Here is a 27,474-nt window from a genome sequence, read left to right as displayed (position 1 = left end):
ATTCATTCACTCATTCAGTCGTATTTATTGAGCGCTTACTGTGTGCAGAGCACTGTACTAAGCGCTTGGGAGGTCTCCCCCTTTTAGACTGTGAGCCCACTGTTGGGTAGGGACCGTCTCTCTATGTTGCCAACTTGGACTTCCCAAGCGCTTAGTCCGGTTCTCTGCACACAGTAAGCGCTCAATATATACGATTGATTGATTGATTGATTGATTGATTGATTGGTTGGGCTCGGCACTGAGCTCGGCTCGGGGATCGGCCCTTCGGCTCCGCTCGGCTCGGGGCTCGGCCCTTCGGTTCCGCTCGGCTCGGCGCTCGGGTCCGCTCGGCCCTTCGGCGCTCCGTTCGGCTCGGCGCTCGGGTCCGCTCGGCCCTTCGGCGCTCCGTTCGGCTCGGCGCTCGGGTCCGCTCGGCCCTTCGGCGCTCCGCTCGGCTCGGCGCTCGGGTCCGCTCGGCCCTTCGGCGCTCCGCTCGGCTCGGCGCTCGGGTCCGCTCGGCCCTTCGGCGCTCCGTTCGGCTCGGGGCTCGGCCCTTCGGCTCCGCTCGGCTCGGCGCTCGGGTCCGCTCGGGGCTCGGCTGTGGATGCCTGTCCCTGTCGCCCCGCCCCCTCCGTCCGTCCGGTGCTGTACTGAGCGGTGCTGTAGTAAGCGGTGCTGTACTGAGCGGTGCGGCTTCGCCCACGTGGTGGTCCCGGGGCCCGGCCCCTCCTGGGTGAGTACCTCCCGGCCCCGGGGCCCCCCGCCGTCCGCTCTACCCTCAATCATGGGGCTTTTTTTCCCCCGCCCTACGTACTGAGCGCCTCCTGGGTGCATCGCTTTGGGCGACGAGTCAGCGCCCCCGCCGGAACCTCGGCGGGCCCGTTCTCACCAAATCCCGTGGGTCCCACTTCCACGCTTAGAACAGCGCTTTGCACATAGTAAGCGCTTAATAAATGCCATCAGTATTATTGTACAGAGAAGCAGCGTGGCTCAGTTGAAAGAGCCCGGGCTTAGGAGTCAGAGGTCCTGGGTTCGAATCCCGGCCCTGCCCCTCGTCTGCTGTGTGACCATGGGCAAGTCGCTTCACTTCTCTGAGTCTCAGTTCCCTCATCTGGAAAATGGGGATGAAGACTGTGAGCCCCACGTGGGACAACCTGATCACTTGGTATCCCCCCCCCCCCCCCCGGCGTTTAGAACAGTGCTTTGCACATAGTAAGCGCTTAACAAAATGCCAACATTTACTTTGCTTTGAACAGTGCTTTGCACATAGTAAGCGCTTAGCAAAATGCCAACATTTACCTTGCTTTGAACAGTGCTTTGCACATAGTAAGCGCTTAGCAAAATGCCAACATTTACCTTGCTTTGAACAGTGCTTTGCACATAGTAAGCGCTTAGCAAAATGCTAACATTTACCTTGCTTTGAACAGTGTTTTGAACAGTGCTTTGCACATAAATACGATTGATTGATTGATTGATAGTAAGCGCTTAGCAAAATGCTAACATTTACCTTGCTTTGAACAGTGCTTTGCACATAGTAAGCGCTTAACAAAATGTCAACATTTACCTTGCTTTGAACAGTGCTTTGCACATAGTAAGCGCTTAAGAAAATGCCATCCTTTACCTTAGAAGAGTGTTTGGCACTCATTCATTCATTCAATCGTATTTATTGAGCGCTTACTGTGTGCACAGCACTGGACTAAGCGCTTGGGAAGTACAAGTTATAGAGATGGGCCCTACCAGCAGCTGGCACATAGTAAGCACTTAACAAATACTATCATTATTATTCACAGCATCGCCAAAACCCGCCCTTTCCTCTCCGTCCAAACCACCGCGTTAATAGTAATAATAATAATAATGATGATAGCATTTGTTAGGCGCCTACTGTGTCCCAAGCACCGTTCTAAGCGTTGGGGAGGGTACAAGGTGATCCGGTTGCCCCACGTGGGGCTCACAGTCTTCATCCCCATTTTGCAGATGAGGGAACTGAGGCCCAGAGAAGCTGTGACTTGCCCAAAGTCACACAGTTGGCAAGTGGCGGAGGCGGGATTAGAACCCAGGACCTCTGACTTCCAAGCCCGGGCTCTTTCCATTGAGCCACACTGCGTTAGTACAGTCGCTCATCCCGTCCCGCCTGGATGACTGTCTGCATCAGCCTCATTCATGCAATCGTATTTATTGAGCGCTTGCTGTGCGCAGAGCACTGTACCTCCTTGCTGACCTCCCAGCCTCCTATCTCTTCCCTATTCCAGTCCAGATTTCGCTCTGCTGCCCGGATCACCGTCCTACCGAAACGTTCATCATCATCAATCGTATTTATTGAGCGCTTACTGTGTGCAGAGCACTGTACTAAGCGCTTGGGAAGTACAAGTTGGCAACATATAGAGACAGGCCCTACCCAGCAGTGGGCTCACAGTCTAAAAGAGTTCAGGCCGTGTCACCCCCCTCCTCAAAAATCTCCGGTGGTTGCCCACCCACCTCCCTATCAAACAAAAACTGCTCACCATTGGCATTAAAGCAGCCCACCACCTTGCCCCCTCCTATCTCATCTCCTCCCTACACCCCAGCGCGCACCCTTCACTCCTCCGACACTAACCTCACTGGGCCTCCATCTCTCCTGCCTCTGGCCCGGAACGCCCTCCCTCTGCAAATTCATTCATTCGTATTGAGCGCTTACTGTGCGCAGAGCACTGTACTGAGTGCTTGGGAGAGTACAACGGGACAGCCTTCCCAGACTGAGCCCCTTCCTTCCTCTCCCCCTCGTCCCCCTCTCCATCCCCCGCATCTTACCTCATCATCATCATCAATCGTATTTGTTGAGCGCTTACTGTGTGCAGAGCACTGTACTAAGCGCTTGGGAAGTACAAGGTGGCCACAGCACCTGTATATATGTTTGTACATATTTATTACTCTATTTATTTATTTATTTTACTTGTACATATCTATTCTATTTATTTTATTTTGTTAGTATGTTTGGTTTTGTTCTCCGTCTCCCCCTTTTAGACTGTGAACCCACTGTTGGGTAGGGACTGTCTCTATATGTTGCCAACTTGGACTTCCCAAGCGCTTAGTACAGTGCTCTGCACACAGTAAGTGCTCAATAGATACGACTGATTGATTGATTGACAATAAATAGACACATTCCCTGCCCACAACCAGCTTACCCTCTGCCTCCCCCCAGGCTGCCCACCCTCAGCCCGCCTTTATCCCACAGACAGTGACTCTCCCCCCCCCCACCCCGCCCCGTTCAAAGCCATATTGAAGGCCCGCCTCATCATCATCATCAATCGTATTTATTGAGCACTTACTATGTGCAGAGCACTGTACTGAGCGCTTGGGAAGTACAAATTGGCAACATCTAGAGACAGTCCCTACCCAACAGTGGGCTCACAGTCTAAAAGGGGGAGACAGAGAACAAAACCAAATATACTAACAAAATAAAATAAATAGAATAGATATGTACAAGTAAAATAAATAGAGTAATAAATATGTACAAACATATATACATATATACAGATGCTGTGGGGAAGGGAAGGAGGTAAGATGGGGGGGATGGAGAGGGGGAGGAGGAAAGAGGCCTTCCCAGACGAAGCCCCCTCTTTTCCTCATCTTCCGCTTCCTTCTGCGTCGCTCCGACTCGCTCCCTTCGCTCTCCCCGCCCTCCCCCCAGCCCCACGGTACTGAGGTATAGATCTGTCATTTTATTTATTTGTACTGATGCTCGTCTCCGTACCTCTAGACTGTGAGCTCATTGTGGGCAGGGAATGTGGCCGTTTATTGTTTTGTATTGTGCTTGGTAGAGTGCTCAGCACACAGTGAGTGCTCAATAAACACGATTGAATGAATGAATACTCTGCATTCAGTAGGCACTCGGTAAATATCGATTAAGCTCTTCATTTAGTCTCTAGATGTCACCTACAGCATTCTCCCATCTGCTGCCCTTCCCGCACCTGTCCTCTCGATCAGACTGTCCTCTTCCTTTCTCTCTCTCTTTCTCCCTCTCCCGCCAATCTCCTCTCTCTTTCCTTTCTCATCTCTCGTTTTTACTCTTGCTGATTTTTGTGGTGGCCAAGTCAAATTGCGGAGTGTTTGGAGTGAGGGAGGGGACCAGGCCCTCCCCTCTGCATTCTCTCCAGATCCAGTAACACACTATCCCTTGGGGATGGGGGAAATGGAGCAGGAAGTTCACCGACCTCAGACCTTCGCCTCGAGAACACCCTTCCAAAGGGAAAAATCAATCTTTTGGTTCAGCAGAGCGGAAAGTTGGTGGGGCTGTGACCAGGATTCCTAAGGGTTTGTGTAAGAAGAGTCTTTCGGAGGCATCGGCAAGTTCAGTTGCAGCGGTGCGGAGCTCAGCTAGAAGGATTTTCAAGTCCTCACCGCAGAGGTGCGGTCGCCAGCGCATCTTTGGAGCCGACCGGGAATTGGTTGCCTTCGTTGCGGGGCTCGTCAGTCATTCATTCCTTCATTCAGACGTAGTTACTGAGCTCTTACTGTGTGCACAGCACTGTACTAAGCGCTTGAGAGAATACACTATAACAATAAGCAGACATTCCCTGCTCATAACAACCTTACAGACTAGAGAGGGAGGCAGACGTTAATATAGATAAGTACATTATAGATGTGCACATAAGTGGGGCCGGAAGGGGGGAATGAATAAAGGAAGCAAGTCAGGACGACGCGGAAGAGAGTGGGAGAAGAGGAAAGTGGGGCGTAGGCAGGGAAGGCCTCTTGGAGGAAATGTGCCTTCAATAAGGATTTGAACAATAATAATAATAATGGTATTTATTAAGCGCTTACTATGTGCAAAGCACTGTACTAAGCGCTGGGGAGGTTACAAGGTGATCAGGTTGTCCCATGGGGGGGCTCACAGTCTTAATCCCCATTTTACAGATGAGGTAACTGATGCCCAGAGAAGTTAAGTGACTTGCCCAAAGTCACACAGCTGACAATTGGCGGAGCTGGGATTTGAACCCATGACCTCTGACTCCAAAGCCCATGCTCTTTCCACTGAGCCATGCTGCTTCTCTACACTGCTCCACGCTGCTGCTTTGAAGTGTTAGGCGATGGGAGAGTAACTGGCTGTCGGATTTGAGGAGGGAGGGAGGGTGTTCCAGGCCAGAGGGAGGACGCGGGCGAGGGGTCGGTCGGGTCCCCAGTGCTCACGGCGCCCTCCCTCCGACGCCTGTCCCCACAGCGATGGCGGCCATTTACTCGGGAATTTCCCTGAAGCTGAAAAGCAGCAAGACGGCCTGGACAGACAAACTCAAACTGGCCCACTTCGCCTGGGTCTCCCACCAGTGCTTCCTCCCGAATAAAGAGCAGGTATGGCCGTAGTTGGCAGGAGGAGATGGGGATCCTGCGGACAGCGTCTCCCCGCAAATACATCGTTCAACACCCCTGACTCTCCCCGGTCCATCCCTGACTCTCCCCGCCGTGACTCAGTACAGACCCTCCAACACTCCTGACTTTGTCGATGGTATTTATTGAGCACTTACTGTGCTCAGAGCACCATAACAATATAAAAGAGTTAGTAGATATGTTTCCTACCCACAGGGAGCTTCCAGCCTTGAAATACTCTCTCCTTTCAACCCCTACTCTCCCCCGACTGACCGTCCCCAGTGACCCAAGGACCCTCCAACCCCCCCGACTCTCCCTTTTCCACACAGTTGACTGACTCTCTCCCGGTGACCCGACAAACTCCTCTCCATCCCTGCCTCTTCCCCCAGCGATCCTGCAAATCAATCAGTCAATCAATCAATCAACCGTATTTATTGAGCGCTTACTATGTGCAGAGCACTGTACTAAGCGCTTGGGAAGTACAAATTGGCATCACATAGAGACAGTCCCTACCCAACAGTGGGCTCACAGTCTAAAAGGGGGAGACAGAGAACAGAACCAAACATACCAACAAAATAAAATAAGTAGGATAGAAATGTACAAGTAAAATAAATAAATAAATAAATAAATAGAGTAATAAATATGTGCAAAGACCCGTCAACACTCCTGCCTCTCCCCTCTCGACTCCTGACTCCCCTCACTCTGAGGATCCAGCAGGTGCTGTCCTAGCGACAGCAGTATGGACCGTTCATCCTGACTTTATCCAAACCCCTCTTGAACGGCTCGGGATTTTCAACCCGCACGCTTTTCGGCGGCCCCAGATTCCGCTTTGTGTAGTCCCCGCTCATTTCTAAGTGTTCTTGCAGTCCTCTAAAAATGCCTTTTATGGTTTGAGAAACGTAAGAAGGCAAGATGGTTTTTACAGTTAGGATCTTTGAAAAATGCAGGTGTTACTCGATTGGGCAAGACATACCCTGGTCTCCTATTACAAGAAGAAGCTGGAACTGCAGGAGGACATAGTGGAAAGGCTCTGGCTGTACCTGGACAGCATTCTGCGAAGCAGAAAGCTACAGAACATCGTCAAAGAAGGGAAGACGATCCAGCTCCATTTCTCACTGGCCAAGGTAGCTTATCTCGTTCCCGAAAATCCCGGGGCCGAGTCGAGCAGCCCGCTGCATTTAACCTTTGCTCTCGGAGCACGGCGGGGATTGGGGCTGGGGCAAAATGATTCTCACCTGGGCCCTACTGCGGCTGAAGGCCCCCGGAAGTCTCTGGAAGATGGGATCGGTCAGTCGGTCGGTGGTATTTATTGAGCGCTTACTATGTGCAGAGCACTATACTAAGCACTTGGGAAAGTACAATATAACAGGCCCGTTCCGTACCCACAATGAGGTTACGGTCAAGAGGGGGAGGCAGGCGTTAATATAAATAGGTAAAATTACAGATATGTACGTATGCTGTGGAGATGGGAGGGGGAGTGAATAAAGGGAGCAAGTCAAGGCGACATAGAAGGGAGTGGGAGGAAAGGAGGGCTTAGTCGGGGAAGGCCTCTTGGAGGAGATGTGCCTTCGATGAGGCTCCGAAGGTGGGGAGAGTCATTATCTGTCGGATATGAAGGGGGAGGGCATTCCAGGCAAGAGGCAGGATGTGGACGAGAGACCGACCGACTGGTCATCTGGAAGATGGGAATGGTAAACATGTTTCTCCTGGGTTAAGCCCTGGGGTGGCTCCAAGGTTACGAGCCTGGGACGGCCCACGCTTCCCCTGAAACTGTCGGGCCCGTGCTCCCCGGGACGTCTCCTGGCCTGTCCGTCCATCCATCTGTCGGTCGAACTGACGCCCGGCTCGCCGCGGCGCCCCACGGCGCACCCGGGCACCTTTCCCTCCCTCTGTGCCATCCCCAAGCGTCCGGCAGCGTGCCGCACGCCCGGAACATAAAAGTGGTCGTCGGCTCCGGGCCCGAGGCTGGAGAGGCGCTCGGACTGGGAGCGAGCGGGCCCCGGAGGGAGATGGCCGCTGGGCGGGTGTGGGAGGAAGGGGTCGCTGCTGCCGGGCCTCCCTGAGGAGCCCCCGGGGAAACGCCGAGCACCTCTGTGTCTTGGCAGGTCCTCAACGAGAGGATCGCCGAGTTCCAGACGGGCGAGACTCGGAGCGAGGCCGGGCCCGTGCTGAGCTGCTGCAGGAGCCTCCTGTCCGTCCCCGCGCTGGCCGCCGTCTACACGGCCAAGCACGAGCTCCTGGTGGAGCTGCTGAGCCAGCTGTGCCGGCTGGCGTGTGGGCCGCCCGCTCCGGCCGGCCCCTCGCCCGCCCTGCTCCTGGACGTTCTCCACCTGGCCCTCGGCCTCTACCTCCTGGTCCAGAGGCAGCAGGCCAACCCCAACCGGGTCTTTGCCGAAGTCGTCGGCCACCTCCTCCAGCCGGGCCTGGTGTTGCGGCACGTGCTGGGGGCGGGGACGGGGGACGCGGCGGGTGGGGGGAGCTGCCCCGCGGGGCGCCCGCCCCTGGCCCGCGAGATCCGGGGTCAGATCGAGGCCGTGCTCCGGTGGGGGCTCTTTCCGGCCGAGCTGCTGCCGTCCTACAAGGAGGAGCTGGGCTCTCCGGAGCCGGCGGGAGACCGGAGGAAGGGGGTCCTGAAGACCCTCCTGGCTCCGGCGGACGCCGTGCTGGCCAAGCTGGCCGACGCCGGTCCCCACGAGCCGGCCATCCGCGCGGCCGTGGCGGCTCACTCGGTGCCGCTGCTCTTCAAGCTGTTCCTGGAAGCCTACTGCCGGGACGGGTATCAGCTGGTCTGCTTCCAGGCGGGCGCCAAGCTGCTGGGCTGCCTGCGGCTGGCCGGCCTGTGGGACGGCCCCCGCCCCGAGCCCCCCGAGCCGCCCGACTGGAGCTCCGAGCTGCTTGCCCTGGAGCAGGTCCTGACGGCGCTGCTCGGCCACCAGGTCTACAACGTGGCCGCCGACCGCATCCGCCACCGGGACCTCCAGTTCCACTTCTACCGCCGCTTGGCGGGGCTCCTGCTGGGCCACCCGCAGCCCGCCCTGCCAGTCTGGTTCCGTTGCCTCCGGGCCCTCGTCTCCCTCAACCACCTGATCGTCGAGCCGGACCTGGAGGGCCTGGTGGCCGCGGCCTGGGTGGCCGCCGAGGCCCGGGAGCCCCGCTCCCGCCGGGCCCAGGAGGCCCTGCTCGCCGCCCTCTTCCAGACCTACGCCAGGCTCCGCCAGGTCCCCCGCCTCCTGGCCGCGGTCCTGGCCGCGGTCTGCCGGCCCGGCGCCGGGCGGAGCCGTCCGGCCGCCCTGACCGCCGGCCTGGCTGCCGCGCTCTCCGCCTGCTTCCTGGAGCTCCCTCCGGGCCAGGTCCTGGACTCCTGGGCCCTGGCGCTGGACAGGGGCCAAGCCCTCCTGGCCCCCTCCGGGCAGGGGGACGCAGATGCGGCCCTGAAACTCTGGTCCGTCAGCTCCCTGCTCCACACCGTGCTGTTCGCCGCGAGGACCCTGGACGGTACCACCCCCTTGCCGCTCGTCCGGCGCGCCCGGGGCCTCGTGGAGAGGATGCTGAGCGCCATCGTCCAGCCCGCGCTCGTCCTGCTGCTGGACCACCGCGGCCCCAGCCCGCCTCTCTGGCTCGAGAAGGTGGGCAACTCCGGCCTCCTCCTGGCCTACACCTGGGCCGAACTGGACGCCATGTTCAGCCTGAACTGTGACCGGTACGTGTCCCCGGCCGGGGCCGGGGAAACCCTCCCGGCTCTGCTCCTGGGGGCCGACGCCCAGGGCTGGGACGCGGTGGCAGAGGCGCCGGGGGGCCCGGCCTCCGTGGGCCGCCACTGCCTGGAGCTGCTGGCCTTGCAGACGATGAAGAGGATCCTGGCGCCCGGCCACCTTCCGACAGAACGGGGCCTGCAGGCTCTGCGCGATGCCGCGACCTTGATCGTCTCGTCCGACCTTGGGGGGCCGGAGGCGGCCGCCGCCTGGGATGGCCAGGCGGGGACGGTCACCGCGCTCACCTACCCGGCGGCCCACTGGCACCTGGTCGTGTCCAACCTCCCGCTGCTCCTCCCGTACCTGGCGGCCGACGACGTGGCGCGGCTGGCCGGGGAGCTGCTGAGGACCGGGGCCGGAGCCCCCTCCCCGTCGGACGGCCCCACCGGGTGGGAGCCGGACATCACGGTGACAGGGGTGTCACGGGCGCTGCTGCGCGGCCCGTTGCTTCCGGAGATGCAGCCCCTGCACGCCGCGTTCCTGGACCGCGTCCTCGAGAGCTGCGCCAGTGTGCTGAGCGCCGGCCGGCGGCCGGCCGGCGCTCCTCTCAGACGGATGCTTCCCTGGCTCCTTGCACGCGGCCCGGCCCCCGGGGCCCGGAGGGAAAGCCAACCGGAAGGAGATGAGCCAGGGGGACCGGGGCCCAGAGAGGAGGTTGCGGAGAGTTTGCTGGCGCTGGCGAGTGCCCCCGAGCCCCCCGTGGTCTTGGGGGAAGGCCAGCTTGACGCACTCTTGGCTACACTGGACGTGGTCTCCGCTCTGGACCTGGACGGCCTTCCCCCGCCCTTCCTTGTGCGCACATACCTCTTGGCACTGACGCTGGTGGCTGGCACCAGAGGCACCAGCCCGCTCCCCGCCGCCCGTGCCCTCCGCTACCTGGACACGTGCTTCCGGCTCCTGAGCCGCCTGCAGGGTGTCGAGGAGGCCCACGCCGTCTTCAGGGTCGTCTTCGCCAGCGAAGTGTTCCAGGTGGTCGTCACGGCCCTGTGGGCCTCCCGGGGTAGGTTTCCGGCAGCAGCGGAGGCGCCAGCGTGGACGGGCCTGCTCCGGGCCGCCGCCACCCTGCTGGAGCGTCTACTCCGGACAACCGTCCGGCTGAAGCTCAGCCCGGTGCTCAACTGCCGTAAGATCGTGTCGTTCCTCTCGGCCTGCGGTCCCTACACCGAGGCCGTCGCCGGTCGGTGTCCGCGGGACCCGGACGGCCCGGCTCGCCAGGTCCTGCTGGTGGCGGTGATGACCCTCTGCCGGGAGCTGAGCCCCCTTGTCCACCAGCGGCAGGGGCAGACCCCCGCCAGGGCCCTGCCGGACCTGTGGCTGCGTGTGCTGAGCCTCGCGGGAGCGGTCGTCCGGGCCGCGTGGACCGACCGGCCACGGGACAGGCCGCTCCCTCCGGTCCTCCTCTCCGCCGTCGCTGCGCTCCTGGAGGCCGAGACAAGCGGGGAGACGGAGGACCGGGCCCGGGCGCTCGCTCACGCCGACTTGTACCGGGACGCGTTCGCCCACGTGCGGACGGAGCTGCCCGCTCTCGCCGGAGATGCCGAGTCCCTCCGACCTGCCCTGCGGCTCCTGACGCTCTTCTGCGCGGAGCCGGCCCTGCACCCCGGGGAGGGCTCCGTCTTCACCGCCGTGTTCCGGGCCGTGACCGGCATCCTCGCAGGTAGGTCGCCCCCGGGCCCGCTCGCTCTACCCGGTTAGGGGACGTCGGACCGATGGGCCGGCACTGGGGGTCGATGGGTTTGGTGGCATCATCACACAATCGACCCAGGTGAAAAATTCCACGGTGGAAGAAACGATGGCAACGGCGATGGTGATATTAAGCGCTCACTGTGGGCCAAGCACTGTGATCAGTAGATACATGGGAATCAGATCGGACACAGTCCCAGGCCTTCACGGGGCTCTCAGTCTTGGCGCCTGGAGGGAGGTATCCTCATCCCCAGTTTCCTTAGGAAGAAACTGAAGCACAGAGAGGTTCAGTATGTTGCCCACAGCCGCCCACGGGGACGGAGCTGAGGCCCCCGCCTCTCTAACTCCCGCGGTGAGGGTGGACGCGGGGCCGAGTCCGACCTTCTTCCCGGCTGGTGAGACGCGGGCTGGGGAGGGCCGGGCCTTTCAGGGTACCTCGCTGACGGAGCCGGCCCGCCTCTGATATGCAGATGGCGGAGCCCGGGACCAGGCGATCCAGAATGCCGGACCTCAACTTGGGGAGCTGCTCGCCGGCCTGCTGGACGGCGGCACCGCCGCCGACTTCCAGCTGGTGATGGAGCACGCCCTGCGGGGCCTGGACATCCGCCACCTGTGGACGCGTAACCTGAACGTGAGTGGGGCCGCTGCCCTGGGGCTCCGCTCATCCCGCCTGCGCCCTGCGCTCGCCTCTCCTTCCTTCCCACCACCCCTCAGGATGAGTGTCGGGGGCTCTTGCCCAGGCCCCGGTATCCAAGGCCCCAAGGGGACGGTGTCTTCCACAGCTCTGTTCCGACCACTCCCTGTTCTCTCCCCTCTGCCGGCTGCCTGGCCGGGGGAGCCGCGGGCACGGGAGCGATGAGAAGAGCAACTCCAGTCAAAGCTCCTTGCTTCCCTCCGAGGCCTTCCCACCCACCTTCCCATTTTCCAGCTCTCCAGGCTGAGAACCATACACCACCCCTGATCCCTTCCTCTCCTTTGCTTTCGTCATCCCACTAGTCAGAACGTCCCATTGGGCTTTCCTCCCTAACACCTCTGCCCTCCCCACAGCACGCTCTCTCCCTCTCACTTCCTTCCTCCCCTCCTATGCCAAAGTGTCCCATGCCAAACTGGGACATCATCCATTGTCATCCCCAGTAGACAGAGGAGGAACCTGAGGGCCGGGCTCAAACAGCAGGCTGGGGCAGAACGAGACTAGAACTCGGGTCCACATTTTCCGAGGAATAAGCCCTTTGCCTTCGCTCGTCTTTGGTCTTGCCAGGCTTGGGACCCAGCCGTCGGGGGCCGCGGGCCTCGGAGAGTGCTGGGTGGCGGTGGCGGTGTCTTCTGGGGTCCCCGGTCGAGCCCTCTCAGGGTCAGCTGCTCCTCAGTGTCCATCCCCGGGCTCCTCCCCGTTTTCCCAGCTTGTTGGGCTGCAGGGGGGCATGGGCGTGTACCCCCGCTCGGAATGGGTACATCCATCTCTCTGCGGTGGCTGCTTGATTTATGGGTTAGTTTTCCTACCGGTATCTCTTTGGTGGGGTCTTTGGTGTGTGCGTACATGCCCAAAGTCTGGACATGGGCGTGCCCGCGGGCGAGTGGGCATGGGGGGCACTCAGCCAGGATCCAAGGCTGCCGTCTCCCCTGCTGCAGGAGGTTCTGGGAGCTCTTGCCCTGTTGAAGTTGTTGCTGAGCTGTCGGCTCACTGGCGAGAAGGCGACTTCCTTCTGGCTCGCCTGTCCCCAGATCATCGGAGCTCTGGCGGTGAGCGCCTTGGGGTGACCCTTTCCCGGGTCCCTCCCTTCCCCTCATCACTTTTTTGGAGTTTCCGGAAAGCCGGGGAGGGAGGCAGAGAAAGAGAGAGAGCACGTGCGCCCAGGGGCAGGGGGGTGACTTAGGGTCAGGAGGGAGCCAGCGAGGCTGCCGCCTGCAAGACGTGTCTTGGAGTCGTGACTCTTGAGCGCTTACTGGGTGCAGAGCACTGTACTGAGCCCCCGGGAGAATACAACACAACAAGAGTCGGTGGACACGATCCCTCCCCTCAGAGGGTTTACGATCCAGTTGGGGAGGCAGACGTTAAAAGCAGAGTGCCGTGGGGCCGAGGTTGGGGGAGTCTCCAAGTGCTTAAGGGGATCAGACCCCGAGAGCCTATAGGCGACACGGAAGGGAGGGAAGGTGGGACGGGCGGAAGGTGAGAGGTTAGTCAGGAAAGGCTTGCTGAGGGAGCTGTGATTTTAGGAGGACTTAACGAAGCAGAGTCCCGGGAGCGAGGTCCGGCAACGGCCTTGACCTGGCCTTGTCCCGGCCCCCGGCCAAAAGACGGCAGCGCTACCCACCTGGTGACCCGATGCCCCCGTTTCCTCTCCTCCCCTGGCAGCATCAGAACCGCGAAGCCTGTCGGGACCCCTCCCTGCTCACACCCGTGGTCCTGCCTGTTCTGGAGGTGCTGGCCGACCTGCTCCGGCGAGGAGAAGGGCTCGTCGGCAACCCGCACCACGTCACCTTGGCGTTCGCCGTCCTCCTGGCCGTCCCCCTGGATCACCTACCGGCAGAGGAGTACGGGCCAATCTTCCTGGGGATTCACGAAGTCCTCTTCGCCATCCTTCAGTGCCACCCCAAGGTGAGCGTAGGGGTGGTGTCCGGGGGCAGGGGTGGAGGCCCAGGGTAGAGGCGGAGGAGGCGACACCACTCCCGCCCTGCCGGTCTTTACCTAGGGATGGTGGATGCGAAAGACAGGCAGGGTGGTGGTGGGCGACGCCCGAGCTGGGAAAGTTAAGGGGGAAGGTGTGTGGGAGGAAAGAGCCCGGGCTTGGGAGCCAGGGGACCTAGTTTCTAATCCCAGCTCTGCCGCTCGTCTGCTGTGGGACCTTGGGCAACACATCTTACTTCTCTGAGCCTTAGTTTCCTCCTCTGTAAAATGGGGATCTCTCTTAGACTGTGAGCTCCTTGTGTGACAGGGACTGGGTCTGATCCAATGGTCCTGTGTCTACCCTTGTACATTAGTATTTGGCACATAATAAGAGCTCAGTGAATACCGCAATTATTATTCTTTTTTGTCATTATTATTATTGGGGGGGTGTAAGGGGAAAGATGCAGAGTTTGGTTTTAGGCAAGTCCAAGTACAGTGCTCTGCACACAGTAAGCGCTCAATAAATCTTACCTCCTTCCCTTCCCCACAGCACCTGTATATATGTATATATGTTTGTACATATTTATTACTCTATTTATTTTACTTTTACATATCTATTCTATTTATTTTATTTTGTTAGTATGTTTGGTTTTGTTCTCTGTCTCCCCCTTTTAGACTGTGAGCCCACTGTTGGGTAGGGACTGTCTCTATATGTTGCCAATCTGTACTTCCCAAGCGCTTAGTACAGTGCTCTGCACACAGTAAGCGCTCAGTAAATCATCATCATCAATCGTATTTGTATAAATGATAAATACGATTGATTGATTGATTGAGTATAGCAGCCCCTTAAAGGAAATCCCGCGGGCCTGCTGTTTGACCTTCGGCAAGTCACTTTACTTCTCTGGGCCTCAGTTTCCACATCTGTAAAATAGGATTCAATCACCTAATTGTTTTCTTTGAATTAACTGTTAACCCAGTCGAAGAATACTTGGACTGTGAGCCCATGTGGGACAGGGAATGCATCCAACCTGATTAGCTTGTATCTACCCCAGTGCTTAATACGGTGCTTGGCAAATATCAAGCGCTTAATACTACAGTTATCTGCCAGTGTGGATCGTTTCTCCTCTGACCCAGGTGATGATGAAAGCCATCCCATCGTTCCTCAACTGCTTCAACAGGCTGCTGTTCTCTGTGATGCATGAGGGGAGACAGAAGGATAAAGGTATGGGGGGCAGGGGCCGGGGTTGGGGGAGACACACAGAGCTCACCAAAATCCCCCTGGGGAGCCATTCCAGGGTCAGGCCAATGGCCCGTTCAGCCCTGTATTCCAGCAGCCCTTTCTCCAGCAGTGGGCTGGTTGGCATGGAAACCAGGCAGGGATGGAGGGGAGCAGGATTGGGCAGCCGTGGGGAAGCCAGTAAAAGGAATCTCCTGTTCGCCAGGAGAGGACATGGCCGTGTTGCCCGCGGTGCTACCCCCAGGGAGACCAGAGGCTGCTCCTCTGACCTGAGGCACTGGATAACATTCCCCCCACCCTTGAGGGAGGATGAATAGATTTATGTATTTATATTACTGTCTGTCTCCCCCTCAAGACTGTAAGCTCATTGTGGGCAGGGAACCTGGCTGGTTATTGTTGTAGTGTACTCTCCCAAGCGCTCCGCACACAGTAAGCGCTTCATAAATACAGTTGAATGAATGAATGATTGGAGAAAGTCTCCCAGAGATGGAATTCCAGAAGGGCTTTGGCAACGGGGCGGGCCACGGTCTGTCTGTTGAGGGGACTGGATGGAGGGGACCGGTCCGCGGTGTGGCAGTAGCATTTGTCCCCGTTGACTAGGGAATACGGAAGACCAGGCCGGCGTATTGGAGTGTGCGCGGCTGGTGGAGAGGATGTACAGCCACATCGCGGCCAAAGCCGAGGAGTTCACCGTGTTCTCCCCCTTTATGGTGGCGCAGTACTTGAGCGGCCTGCAAAAGGTACCTGGGGCCCCACCGAGGGGTGGGCGGGAGCGGGGCAGGGAGCAGACACCTCCTCCGGGCCCGCCGTCTGCTCCCTAACCGTGTCCATCCAACTCTGGGTTCCCCGGGCCAGATAGCGCCGGATGTTGGTTAGAGATGGGCTACCGGGAGGGACGGAAGGGAATTAAGGGTAAGGGGTGCAGCCTCCTCTGGTGCCAGCTCAGCCTGTTTTGTGGCACTGCCTACGCTCGGTCCCACCTCTCTCCCTGCCACGACCTTGCCCCAACCGTCTCCGGTGCCCGAATTCCCCACTCTGCGGCGGTTTCTTCCCGCTCCCCTCTCCCTTCTTCCTCCTCCAAATGGCTGACGGCTGTCCACCTCTTCCAGGAGCTCCAGAGTTACTCCACCCCTCCTCCCATCTGCCACCCTAACCTCCGATCCATCCCCTGATCTCTGACCCGGTTTTAACTACTGTTCCTCTGCGTATGTTTACGGGGCGTGTCTCCCCAGGGAGGTTCTAAGGTCCCCTAATGCCCCTGAGATGGGGCGAGGCCCCCCGATGCGGAGACCACGGTGGACCGGGCGGGGATCATTCAGTCGTTTCGACCAGGGCAGATTCGGGACCTTGGGTAGGAAGACCGCGTTGGGGACGATCGCCGGTTGTGAAGAGGTCACGGTGTCTTGGGTTTTCCTAGGCGACCTTGCGCCCGGCTGTGAAGGAGCTCTTGAAGGAGGGCATATACCTCATCCTGGACATCTGCCTGGAGCGGGACATCCAGTTCCTGAGGGTCTCGCTCCCCGCCGGCATTCGAGACGCCTTCAAAGAGCTCCACCACGACTACACTGTCTACCACAAGACCAAGAGCGAGGGGGAGAAAAAGTACACGGCCTGAGGCGGCCAGGACCCCGCCGCCAAACCGCCCCCTCCTCCGGGGCCCGCCCAGGCCGGCTCCCCCGTCGTCGGCAGGGGCGGCCGGTGGGGTCCCTCGGACTGGTTATTCACGGAAAACCCTTGTAGGGTCAGAACCATTCCTGTCGCTGTGCCGACAACTGCTCTTTTATTTGGAGATAGAGATTCGGGCATGGGTGTGTGTGTGTGTGTGTGTGTTTGCTGCCATCTTTGTTTGCGAATCTGCCCGGCTGGGAAAGCCAGGGCGCTTACTGGGAGCCGGGAAGAGGGCGGCGGGTGGCTGTCTTGGGGCTGTTGGCAGTGGAGCGAAGAGGGAGGCATTGGAATGGCTGGCTTGCTGGCGCGTGGGCACCCCGGGCCAAGGAAGGAAGGCAAGGGGGTGTCCAGCCCATTGGTGGCACTGGGTCCCTGGGGCTGAGGGAGGAAGGCGCCAGCAGCGTGGCTTCATGGATAGCGCACGGGCCTGGGAATCAGAAGGACCCGGGTCCTAATCCCAGTTCCCCCACTTGTCTGCCGTGTGATCATGGACAAGTCACTTCTCTGTGCCTCAGTTACCTCACCTGGAAAATGGGGATTAAGAGTGAGCCCCGTGTGGGACAGGGACTATGTCCAAACTGATTAACATGTATCTACTCCAGCGCTTAAAACAGTGCTCAGCCCATAGTAAGGCTTAACAGGTAACATTATTATTATAAGGCAAAGGAGTGTGCCACCCAATCGTGGCACTCTTGGGCCATGGGAAAAAGGCAGGGAGCATCCAGCCTGGTGGTGATGCCCTGGGGCCGGGGGAGAAAGGCAAGGAAGTGTCCGGCCTGGTGGTGACAGCTCTGGGTACCTGGGGCTGGGGAGGAAGGCGAGGGAGCGTCTAGCCCGATGGCGACACTGTGGGGCTGTGACCAAAGGTCTTTAATGGCCAAGTTTGTCCAGAGCTCAACTGGTCGGACTGAGGAACGCTAATCCTTTCTCACCCCCCGGAGCAGGGAGGGAAGCCGAGGGAGGCGGGCATTCACTCCCCTTGGGACCCGGGCCAGGATCGACGCCTCCGGCAGAGACTCCCTTACGGAGTCCTGGTGCGCTGCTGCCAGGAGGTTTCTACGGTCACAGGACGGTCATTCAATCTCTGCAGAGTCAGTTATTCCTGACTGGGTTTCCGGGGTAGAACACTGTCAGTGGTTAACCCTTCTGCCCCCTTGCTGTAGCGAGCCTTTTGAAGTAGCATGGCTCATTGGAAAGAGCCTGGGCTTTGGAGTCAGAGGTCATGGGTTCAAATCCCGACTCCGCCAGTTGTCAGCTGTGTGACTTTGGGCAAGTCACTTCACTTCTCTGGGCCTCAGTTCCCTCATCTGGAAAATGGGGATGAAGACTGTGAGCCCCAAGTGGGACAACCTGATCACCTTGTATCCTCCCCAGTGCTTAGAACAGTGCTTTGCACATAGTAAGTGCTACCCCCCCCCCCCCACCCCGCCTTACCTCCTTCCATTCCCCACAGCACCTGTATATATGTGTATATGTTTGTATGGATTTATTACTCTATTTATCTCCCCCTTTTAGACTGTAAGCCCACTGTTGGGTAGGGACTGTCTCTATATGTTGCCAACTTGTACTTCCCAAGCGCTTAGTACAGTGCTCTGCACACAGTAAGTGCTCAATAAATACGATTGATGATGATGATGATAGAAGCCTGGGGAGGGTAGAAGGGGTGGCTTCTGTCAGTTAAAACCAGCAGTCCTCATGATGGAGCACTGAGCTAAGCAGTGGGGCTTTGGGTCAGACAGCTCAGTCACTGGTCACAGGGAGCAGGAGGGGGTCTCGGTCCAGAGGGAGGGCGTGATCAGATGCACGAGGCAAGACCAACCAGGTCAGATCAACACAAATTCCCCAAGGAGCCACTTCATCCCTGATCCCTGGTGGGAAGCGGGAGGAGGGCGGGATGTCTAATTCCCACTTGCATAATAATAAGAATAATTGTTTCTGTTATGCGTTCACTATGTGCCGAGCATTGTTCTAAACACTGGGGTAGATACAAGGTAATCAGGTTGGACAGTCATTCTTTCCCAGTGCTTAGTACAGTGATCTGCACATAGTGAGCACTTAATAAACACTCTGGTTAGCACTGCTGCTCTCCTGCTGCTCTTGGGGACTGGCGTTCTTGCTTTTCAAGCGACGACTTCAGCTGCAGCCTCCAAAGAGCCAAGCGGGCCTGTATGTCCCATTCCTGTGCAGCACTTCCCGGCTGCTCCCTCTGTCCCTGCCCCAGCCAAGGGTTACGACAAAATGAGGCAGTGCCCGTAATCTGTAACTCAGCGTTCGGATTTGTCGTGTTCAATTATTCATGGGCTGAAACCACCCTGACAGGATGTCCCCGAAGAGACAGAAATAGCACAAGAGAAATTCACCAAGCAGGAAGGCAAGGCCAGGCTCCCAAAGGGCTGGGATGGACAGACCCTGGGGGTCTGTCCCTGTGGGACTGTGATTGTAGGAGGCACTGGAATCCCCTGAAACTACTGTTAGAACATTGGGAATGTCGGGTCGGGGATGGTCCCCTGGAACAACTAAGATTGTTGGGAGAGTCGGGTGTCGATGGATTGATTAAGAGGACAGAGTCAGGGCAGATTAAGGGGAAAGTCAGGCGTGGTGGGGGGTCCACTCTGGGTCACTGTTAGGGAGAGTTAGGGGTGTTGGATGATCCATAAATGGGTCACTGGGGGAGAGTCAGAGGGGTTGGCCTAGGGGTTCGTGCTGGGTCACTGAGGGGGACCCAAGGGGGTTGGATGGCCTGGGCTGGGTCAATGCAGGGGGAGAGTCGGGGTGTTGGATGGTCCATCCTATCCACAAGGACAGTTCCTCATGGCGTCCTGATAATAATAATAATAATAATAATGACATTTATTAAGCGCTTACTATGTGCAAAGCACTGTTCTAAGCGCTGGGGAGGTTACAAGGTGATCAGGTTGTCCCACGGAGGGCTCACAGTCTTAATCCCCATTTTACAGATGAGGTAACTGAGGCCCAGAGAAGTTAAGTGACTTGCCCAAAGTCGGACAGCTGGCAGAGCCAGGATTTGAACCCGCGACCTCTGACTCCAAAGCCCGGGCTCTTACCAGTGAGCCACGCTGCTTCCCCTGCGATGCCCCTGTTCAAGCCAGAGTCCTGGCTGGCTGGGCCACCGGGTTGAGCTGATGATGGCCTGATTAGATTAAGCCCCCATTCTTGTCCCAGCCCCACCTCTGGGTGACCTTGGGCCAGGCAAATGGCTTCTCGGGGTCTCAGTTGCCCTCCCTGAGAAGTGTAACCCGTCAGCGGTCGCCCTCACTCTTCCCCTTCCCCAGAATCAGGGCCATTCCAGTGTTGACCATGGAGGCCCGGGCGTCACTCCAGGACCGGAGGCTTCGCCGCCCCCATTCTTCGCCCGGGAGACGGAGAGTGAAAGGGGCCGGGGCCCCACCACAGAATACAGAGGGGTCACTGTATCAGGTGACCCGGACGGGGTCATCTCGTCAATCCCCCTGCCTCGGCACTCTGAGCCAAGTGAGAAGCAGCGTGGCCTAGTGGGAAGAGCACAGGCCTGGGAGTTAGAGGATGTGGGTTTGAATCCTGGTTCTGCCACGTCTGCTGTGTGACCTTGGACAACTCCATGTCTCTGTGCCTCAGTTCCCTCACCTGTAAAATGGGGATTGAGACTGTGAGCCCCCCATGGGACAACCTGATCACCTTGTATCCCTCCAGCGCTTAGAACAGTGCTTTGCACGTAGTAAGCGCTTAACAAATACCATCATTATTATTATTATTAAGGTTGAGCCCCATGTGGGACAGAGACTGTGTCCAACCTGATTACAGGTGATAATCTCCTACCTACGCCAGCACTCAGAACAGTGTTTGGCACATAGTAAGCACTTAACAGGGAAGCAGCGTGGCTCAGTGGAAAGAGCCCGGGCTTTGGAGTCAGAGGTTGTGGGTTCAAATCCCAGCTCCATCAATTGTCAGCTGTGTGACTTTGGGCAAGTCACTTCACTTCTCCGGGCCTCAGTTCCCTCATCTGTAAAATGGGGATTAAGACTGCGAGCCCCCCATGGGACAACCTGATCGCTTTGTAACCTCCCCGGCGCTTAGAACAGTACTTTGCACATAGTAAGCACTTAATAAATGCTATTATTATTATTATTAACAAATACCACTATTATTATTATGCAAGGGAGGCATTTGCATTTCAGAACCACAAGGTCCCAACAAGCTTTTGTGCTCCGGGAGGTGGGAGGGGCTGGCCTTTTCGAACAAATTGGTGACCATCAAATCCATTCAGGTGCAGGCTCTGATGGGATTTTATTTTTTTCAATTTGCAGGGATGAGCTCTTTAAACCAGGGGACTTTAGAGAGGGAACAGCCCTGCTGCCGGTCCCTGCCAGGGCCCCCCAAGAGTCCCACAGCTGGGCCACATGGCTCCACCGGTCACTGTGAGGGACACCTAGACCCAGCCGGGTGGTAAAGGGGGCAGTTGCCATGGCGACCAGCCGGGTGGCTTACCTCTCCGGAGGGCAGGACCCACCAGCTTCATCTTCTTTGTCATTCCAGGAGATCCCGATAGGAACGTCTCTGAGTTTCAGTCCCAGGAGCTGTGTCAAAATGCTTCCTTCCGTCGCCCTGGCTGCCATCATCACCTCTAGACGCAAAGCTCGTTGCGCGCAGGGAACGTGTCTCCTGATTCTGTGGTCTTGTACTCTCCCAAGCGCTTAGTACAGTAGGCCCTGATCAGTAAATACCACTGATCGATCGCCATCGTCACCGGTTCCAAGCTGGGCGGTCCGCTGCCCCAGCCTCCCTGAGCTGGCCGTTTTGGTTCTGTAAGATAGAAAGAAAATTCAAATTCCAGACTTGTCAACACCTTTGACGACACAAACGTCTGACCCTCACACAGGGCCCGGCTGCGCTAGAAGACGACACTGACAAATAAAGTAGTCTGGGCCGCCCAGGGGGCCAGTGTTAATCCCAAGGTGGGTGACCTTCCAGGCTTTAGGATGGCCGAGGAAACAGGAGGTGCAGAGGGACTGCAGTGAAAAAAGAGCCAGGCTGCCAGCAGTCACGCATTTTTAGACTTTAAAATCATAAGGGCTTTGAACACGAGAAGCAGTGTGGCTTAGTGGCCTCGGGGTCAGAAGGACCTGGGTTTGAATCCCGGCTCCGCCGCTTGCCTGCTGTAGGCAAGTCCCTTCACTTCTCCGTGCCTCAGTTACCTCATCTGTAAAATGGGGATTAAGACTGTGAAACCCATATGGGACGTGGACTGTGTCCAGCCTTGCATCGACCCCAGTGCTTAGTACAGTGCTTGGCACATAGTAAGCACTTAGCAAATACCATAGAAACAAACCAAAAACAAGCACGAGACCATATTTGGGTCGTCATCACCTTCGACAGCAGCGGGAACTAAATGATGTGAAAGCGCCCTGCATACAGAGGGTGCCCAGTATAGCGTTTCCCCCCGCCCCGGCAGATATAGATGTCAATGGGCTCAATGACCAGAAGGAAATCTATTCAAGTGGCCCCTCTTTAATAATAATAATGGCATTTATTTAGCGCTTACTATGTGCAAAGCACTGTTCTAGAGAAGCAATGTGGCTCAGTGGAAAGAGCACGGTCTTTGGAGTCAGAGGTCATGGGTTCGAATCCCGGCTTCGCCGCACGTCTGCTGTGTGACATTGGGCAAGTTACTTAACTTCTCTGAGCCTCAGTTACCTCATCTGTAAAATGGGGATTAAGACTGTGAGCCCCACGTGGGACAACCTGGTCTCCTTGTATCCCTGAGCGCTTAGACCAGTGCTTTGTACATAGTAAGCGCTTAACAAATGCCATCATTTTTTTTTTCTAAGTGCCGGAGAGGTTACAAGGTGATCAGGTTGTCCCACAGGGGGCTCACAGTCAATCCCCATTTAACAGATGAGGTAACTGAGGCGCAGAGAAGTGAAGTGACTTGCCCCAAGTCACACCGCTGACAATTGGCAGAGCCGGGATTTGAACCCATGACCACTGACTCCAAAGCCCATGCTCTTTCCACGGAGCCACGCTGCTTCTCTTTCTCTACCTAGGGTCCAAAAAGGTGATATTTCCCAGAGTGGACCCTCTTGGGAGGGCGGTGAGACCGGCCAATCGGTCAGCAAGGCCGAGCTCTTCGATTCCAAAGAGGGAGCGGCTGCAGTTTTTCTTTCGCTTGTCTTTCACTGACTCACGTAGCTGTGCGAGGTGAGCCTTCCCATGAGCAGTTATTTCTGAGCTACGTGGAGATGGACTGGTGCCTAATTTGCTTAGGCCCAAGCCCGTTTGTGTGGCTTCGGAACGGCGAGAAGCAATCAATCAATCAATCAATCGTATTTATTGAGCCCTTACTGTGTGCAGAGCACTGTACTAAGCGCTTGGGAAGTACAAGTTGGCAACACACAGAGACAGTCCCTACCCAACAGTGGGCTCACAGTCTAGAAGGGGGAGACAGAGAACAAATCCAAACATCGTAACAAAACAAATAGAATAGATATGTACAAGTAAAATAAATAAATAAATAAATAGAGTTATAAATATGTACAAACATATATACATATATACAGGTGCTGTGGGGAAGGGAAGGAGGTAAGGTGGGGGGATGGAGAGGGGGGCGAGGGGGAGAGGAAGGAAGGGGCTCAGTCTGGGAAGGCCTCCTGGAGGAGGTGAGCTCTCAGTAGGGCCTTGGAAGCACCGTTCTAACTGCGGCTCCGCCGCTTCCCTGCTGTGTGACCTTGGGCAAGTCATTTCACTTCTCTGTGCCTCAGTTCCCTCCTCTGCAAAATGACAATTTGGTACCCGCGCTCCCTCCCACTTAGGCTGTGAGCCCCACGTGGGACCTGACGATCCCATATCTACCACAGCATTTAGTACAGTGTTTGGCACGTAATAAAAACCTAACAAAAGCCACAATTATTATTATCATTGTTGTTATTATTTACAAAGAATGAATTGTAAGCATTTGAATTTGGTCTGCCTTTCCCCTTGACTCCTTCCTTTGATAGAACTTCCCGGGAGTCTAAGCAGATCACTTGCGGTTCCTCAAAATAAGGGCAGAACCCAGGTTCTTTTCTTTTTTTTTTATGATGGCATTTATCATCATCAATCGTATTTATTGAGCGCTTACTATGTGCAGAGCACTGTACTAAGCGCTTGGGAAGTACAAATTGGCAACATATAGAGACAGTCCCTACCCAGCATTGGGCTCACAGTCTAAAAGGGGGAGACAGAGAACAAAACCAAACATACTAACAAAATAAAATAAATAGAACAGATATGTACAAGTAAAATAAATAAATACAGTAATAAATATGTACAAACATATATACAGGTGCATTTATTAAGCGCTTACTATGTGCAAAGCACTGTTCTAAGCACTGGTTCTTCTAGGGTTCACCCAGCCTGACCAGCTCACTCAGCTTTCAGGATATAATTCCCTTCTGGCTGGGTGGAGCCAGGATCTGAGACACTTGTGACCACCTCTCCCGCTAGCCTGGAAGCTGTCCACTCCACTCCGATCTGAGCCACTTGTCGTCTCTGGAGGCCTCCAGCCTCTCCAATCCACAGTTCACTCCGCTGCCTGGATCGTTTTCTAAAAACATCACTCTGGGCGCGTCTTCCCGCTCTTCAAAAACCTCCAATGGTTGCCCCTTCTTTCCCCTTGGGACTGAGACTGACCCAGACTGAGCCCCTTCCTTCCTCTCCCCCTCGTCCCCCTCTCCATCCCCCTCATCTTACCTCCTTCCCTTCCCCACAGCACCTGTATATATGTATATCGATCAATCAATCGATCGTATTTATTGAGCGCTTACTGTGTGCAGAGCACTGTACTAAGCGCTTGGGAAGTACAAGTTGGCAACATATAGAAATAGTACCTACCCAACAGTGGGATTGCAGTCTAAAAGGGGGAGACAGAGAACAAAACCAAACATACTAACAAAATTAAATAGAATAGATATGTACAAGTAAAATAGAGTAATAAATATGTACAAACATATATACAGAATGCATATCTGTCGAATGCAGATGCCAGTGGAAGTGGGACCCAATCGGGGCGGGTGGTTGTGAGGCCCCGTCATATTTATTACTCTATTTATGTATTTATTTATTCTACTTGTACATATCTATTCTATTTCTTTTATTTTGTTAGTATGTTTGGTTTTGTTCTCTGTCTCCCCCTTTTAGACTGTGAGCCCACTGTTGGGTAGGGACTGTCTCTCTATGTTGCCAACTTGGACTTCCCAAGCGCTTAGTACAGTGCTCTTCACATAGTAAGCGCTCAATAAATGCGATTGATGATGATGATGATGATGATCAAGCAGAAAGTCCTTTTAGCAACTCAATCGACAACCCCCTCCCAGTACAACCCAGCTCAAATAATTTACTCCCCCGAAGCCAACCTACTCACTGTACTGACTCGCTCCCGCCTCTCCTGTCCCCTAGCCTGTGCACAGTACAGTGCTCTGCCAACTGTAAGCACTCAATAAATACCAGTCAGCTCCAAGGATCTCAACCTTCTCTCTCCATCTCACATATCCTGTCTCTTCCCTCGCTATTCCCGAGGTCTCACTCTGGTCCTCCCAAACTCTCCTAATCTTGCTCCACTTTTGTCTGACCCACCTCTGACCCCGCAGAGCGGAACTCCCTCACTGCAAAAATCTACCAGACTTTAGCTCCCGTCACATTCAGAGCCCTCCTAAAACCCCACCTCCTCCAACAAGCCTCCCTCCCTGAATTCCCAACCCACCACGTCATAACCATCCAACTGCTGACTCCAGCGCTTCTGGATTTATACCTATCTTCAGCACTCTGTATCTATGTCTATTCAACTTGACATTCAATTTATTCTGATTTCACCGCTCGCGAATAGTTTTATGTGGGTCTCCACCACGAGCGCAGAGAATCTTTGAGGGCAGGGAACCTCTCTGTGTACTTTCCCAAGCACTTAATACAGTGCTCTGCACACAGTAAGCACTCAACAAATAAATACTATCGATTGATTGATTATGTCGCGACCAGTGGGTGTTCAGTAAATACCTACTTCCGCAGTAAGTGCTTTACATACACAAAAATTTTAATAGTTTTTGTAACTTTTGACGATTCTAGGTGGGGGTGGGGTCTAGTTCCGCAGCTCTTTGAAGATGCTTAATTTGCTGTTTATTTTTAATATTACCTAAATGGTATTTAGATACGATATTTGACCATCGGGGGACAATTTCCCCCTTTTAGACTGTGAGCCCACTGTTGGGTAGGGACTGTCTCTATATGTTGCCAACTTGTACTTTCCAAGCCTTAGTACAGTGCTCTGCACACAGTAAGCACTCAATAAATACGATTGATGATGATGATCGGTAGGTCTTACACATTAAAAAATCTTCATCTAATGATAATTGTAGCATTCGTTAAGCACGTAATATGTGTCAAACACTGATCAGGTTGTCCCCCTGGGGCTCACAGTCTTCATCCCCATTTTTCAGATGAGGTATCTGAGGCCCAGAGAAGTGAAGTGATTTGCCCAAAGTCACTCAGCTGACAAGTGGTCATTCTCAGAAGGGAGACTTTAGTTAATTATATGCCAGGTGCTGAGGTAGAGAGAAGAGAAGTAAGAGCAGAAATACTCCCTGCCCTACATGGGGAGGAGCAGTGTGGCCAAGTGGAAAAAACGAGGGCCAGAGAGTCGGGGAACCTGGGTTCTAATGCTGGCCCCACCACATCTGCTGTGTGACCTGAGGCAAGTCACTTATATCCACCTCAGTGCTTAGTACAGTGCCTGGCACTTTGTAAGTGCTTAACAAATACCATAATTACATGTTTTGTTTTGTTGTCTGTCTCCCCCTTCTAGCCTGTGAACCCATTGTTGGGTAGGGACCGTCTTCATATGTTGCCGACTTGGACTTCCCAAGTGCTTAGTACAGTGCTCTGCACACAGTAAGAGCTCAATGAATAAATGAATGAATTAGCATTATTCCCTATGCTTCATTTTCCTCAACTGCGGACTGGGGTTTCTATACCCGTTCTCCCTCCTCCTTAAACTGTGGGAGATGGACTGTGTCTGACCTGATTATCTTTTTTTTTTTGATGGCATTTATTAAGCGCTTACTATGTGCAAAGCACTGTTCTAAGCGCTGGGGAAGTTACAAGGCGATCAGGTTGTCCCTTAGGGGGCTCACAGTCTTAATCCCCATTTTACAGATGAGGTAATTGAGGCACAGAGAAGTGAAGTGACTTGCCCAAAGTCACACAGCTGACAATTGGCAGAGCCGGGATTTGAACCCATGACCTCTGACTCCAAAGCCCGGGCTCTTTCCACTGAGCCAGGCTGCTTCTTGTATCTACCCCAGTGCTTAGAACCGTGCCTGACACCACAGTAAATGCTTAACATATACCACGGTTATTATTATGGTGCTCGGATTTAGAGATAGGGAGAGCAAGTATCTTACCCGTATTTTTCAGACGGAGAAACTGAGGTGCAGAGAGGTTAGTACCTTGCTAGGGCAGCGCTGGTGACTAGAACTCGGGTCTTCTGGTCCCTGCCCTTTCCGGTAGGCCTCGACTGCTGCTCCAGCTGAAAGGGGGGAAAGGTTCTGGCTAAGAAAGCCGGCAACTGGAGATCCTTTTCCCAGTCCTCCTTACTCCAGTTAAAAGAAAAAATAATCTCCTTCCCAGATTCAGATAGACAAGGTCTGGCTTTCTTTCTTCAAGTGCCTCACTGCCTGCGAACCCTGTCCCGCCCCGCTTCCTTCCATTGTTGTCTGTCTCCCCCTTCTAGACTGCGAGCCCGTTGTTGGGCAGGGACCGTCTCTATATGCTGCCGACTTGGACTTCCCAAGCGCTTAGTACGGTGCTCTGCACACAGTAAGCGCTCAATAAATACGATTGAATGAATGAATGAATCTCCATCCAGGCCGGACGGGCAGAGTTTCCCCGGCAGGAAGGAAACGGGTTTGAGGGCAGGGGACCCGGGTGGGCTGAGCCCAGTGTGGGCAGGGATTGTCTCTCTTTATTGCTCAGTTGGGCTTTCATTCATTCATTCATTCAATCGTATTTATTGAGCACTTACTGTGTGCAGAGCACTGTACTAAGCACTTGGAAAGTACAAGTCGGCCACAAATAGAAACGGTCCTGACCCAACAATGGGCTCACAGTCTAAAACGGGGAGACAGACAACAAAACAAAACATGTAGACAGGTGTCAAAATAGTCAGAACAATTAGAAATAAAGGTCAC

The 27,474-nt window shown here is 55.5% G+C and overlaps 1 protein-coding gene across 2 annotated transcripts; it reads left to right on the top strand.

The window, feature by feature from the left end:
* The first annotated feature begins 646 nt into the window (after positions 1–646).
* On the top strand, positions 647–16,424 carry URB2 (URB2 ribosome biogenesis homolog). 2 transcript variants are annotated; one of them, XM_038761183.1, is made up of 10 exons: positions 647–712; positions 5,174–5,301; positions 6,264–6,440; positions 7,422–10,725; positions 11,222–11,382; positions 12,381–12,491; positions 13,105–13,347; positions 14,491–14,578; positions 15,194–15,333; positions 16,011–16,424. In XM_038761183.1, exons 2-10 carry the CDS (start codon positions 5,176–5,178, stop codon positions 16,206–16,208), a joined length of 4,548 nt encoding a protein of 1,515 aa, XP_038617111.1. In that variant the 5' UTR covers positions 647–712; positions 5,174–5,175; the 3' UTR covers positions 16,209–16,424. The 2 variants fall into 2 exon arrangements, with proteins under 2 accessions (XP_038617111.1, XP_038617110.1); XM_038761182.1 differs by lacking the exon at positions 647–712 and adding an exon at positions 4,280–4,363.
* Positions 16,425–27,474: the final 11,050 nt, after the last annotated feature.

Source organism: Tachyglossus aculeatus, chromosome 19, assembly GCF_015852505.1.
Source record: "Tachyglossus aculeatus isolate mTacAcu1 chromosome 19, mTacAcu1.pri, whole genome shotgun sequence".
In the NCBI taxonomy this organism is placed as follows: Eukaryota; Metazoa; Chordata; class Mammalia; order Monotremata; family Tachyglossidae; genus Tachyglossus; species Tachyglossus aculeatus.
Note: the sequence above shows the minus strand (reverse complement) of the source record. Positions and strands in the feature narration are given on the sequence as shown.

Bases quoted from the DNA above. Each gene is read 5' to 3' on its own strand.
- URB2 (XM_038761183.1), top strand. From the start codon at position 5,176: ATGGCGGCCATTTACTCGGGAATTTCCCTGAAGCTGAAAAGCAGCAAG. The intron at 5,302-6,263 runs GTATGGCCGTAG...TGAAAAATGCAG, and splicing joins TCCTCCCGAATAAAGAGCAG to GTGTTACTCGATTGGGCAAG. The intron at 6,441-7,421 runs GTAGCTTATCTC...GTGTCTTGGCAG, and splicing joins TCCATTTCTCACTGGCCAAG to GTCCTCAACGAGAGGATCGC.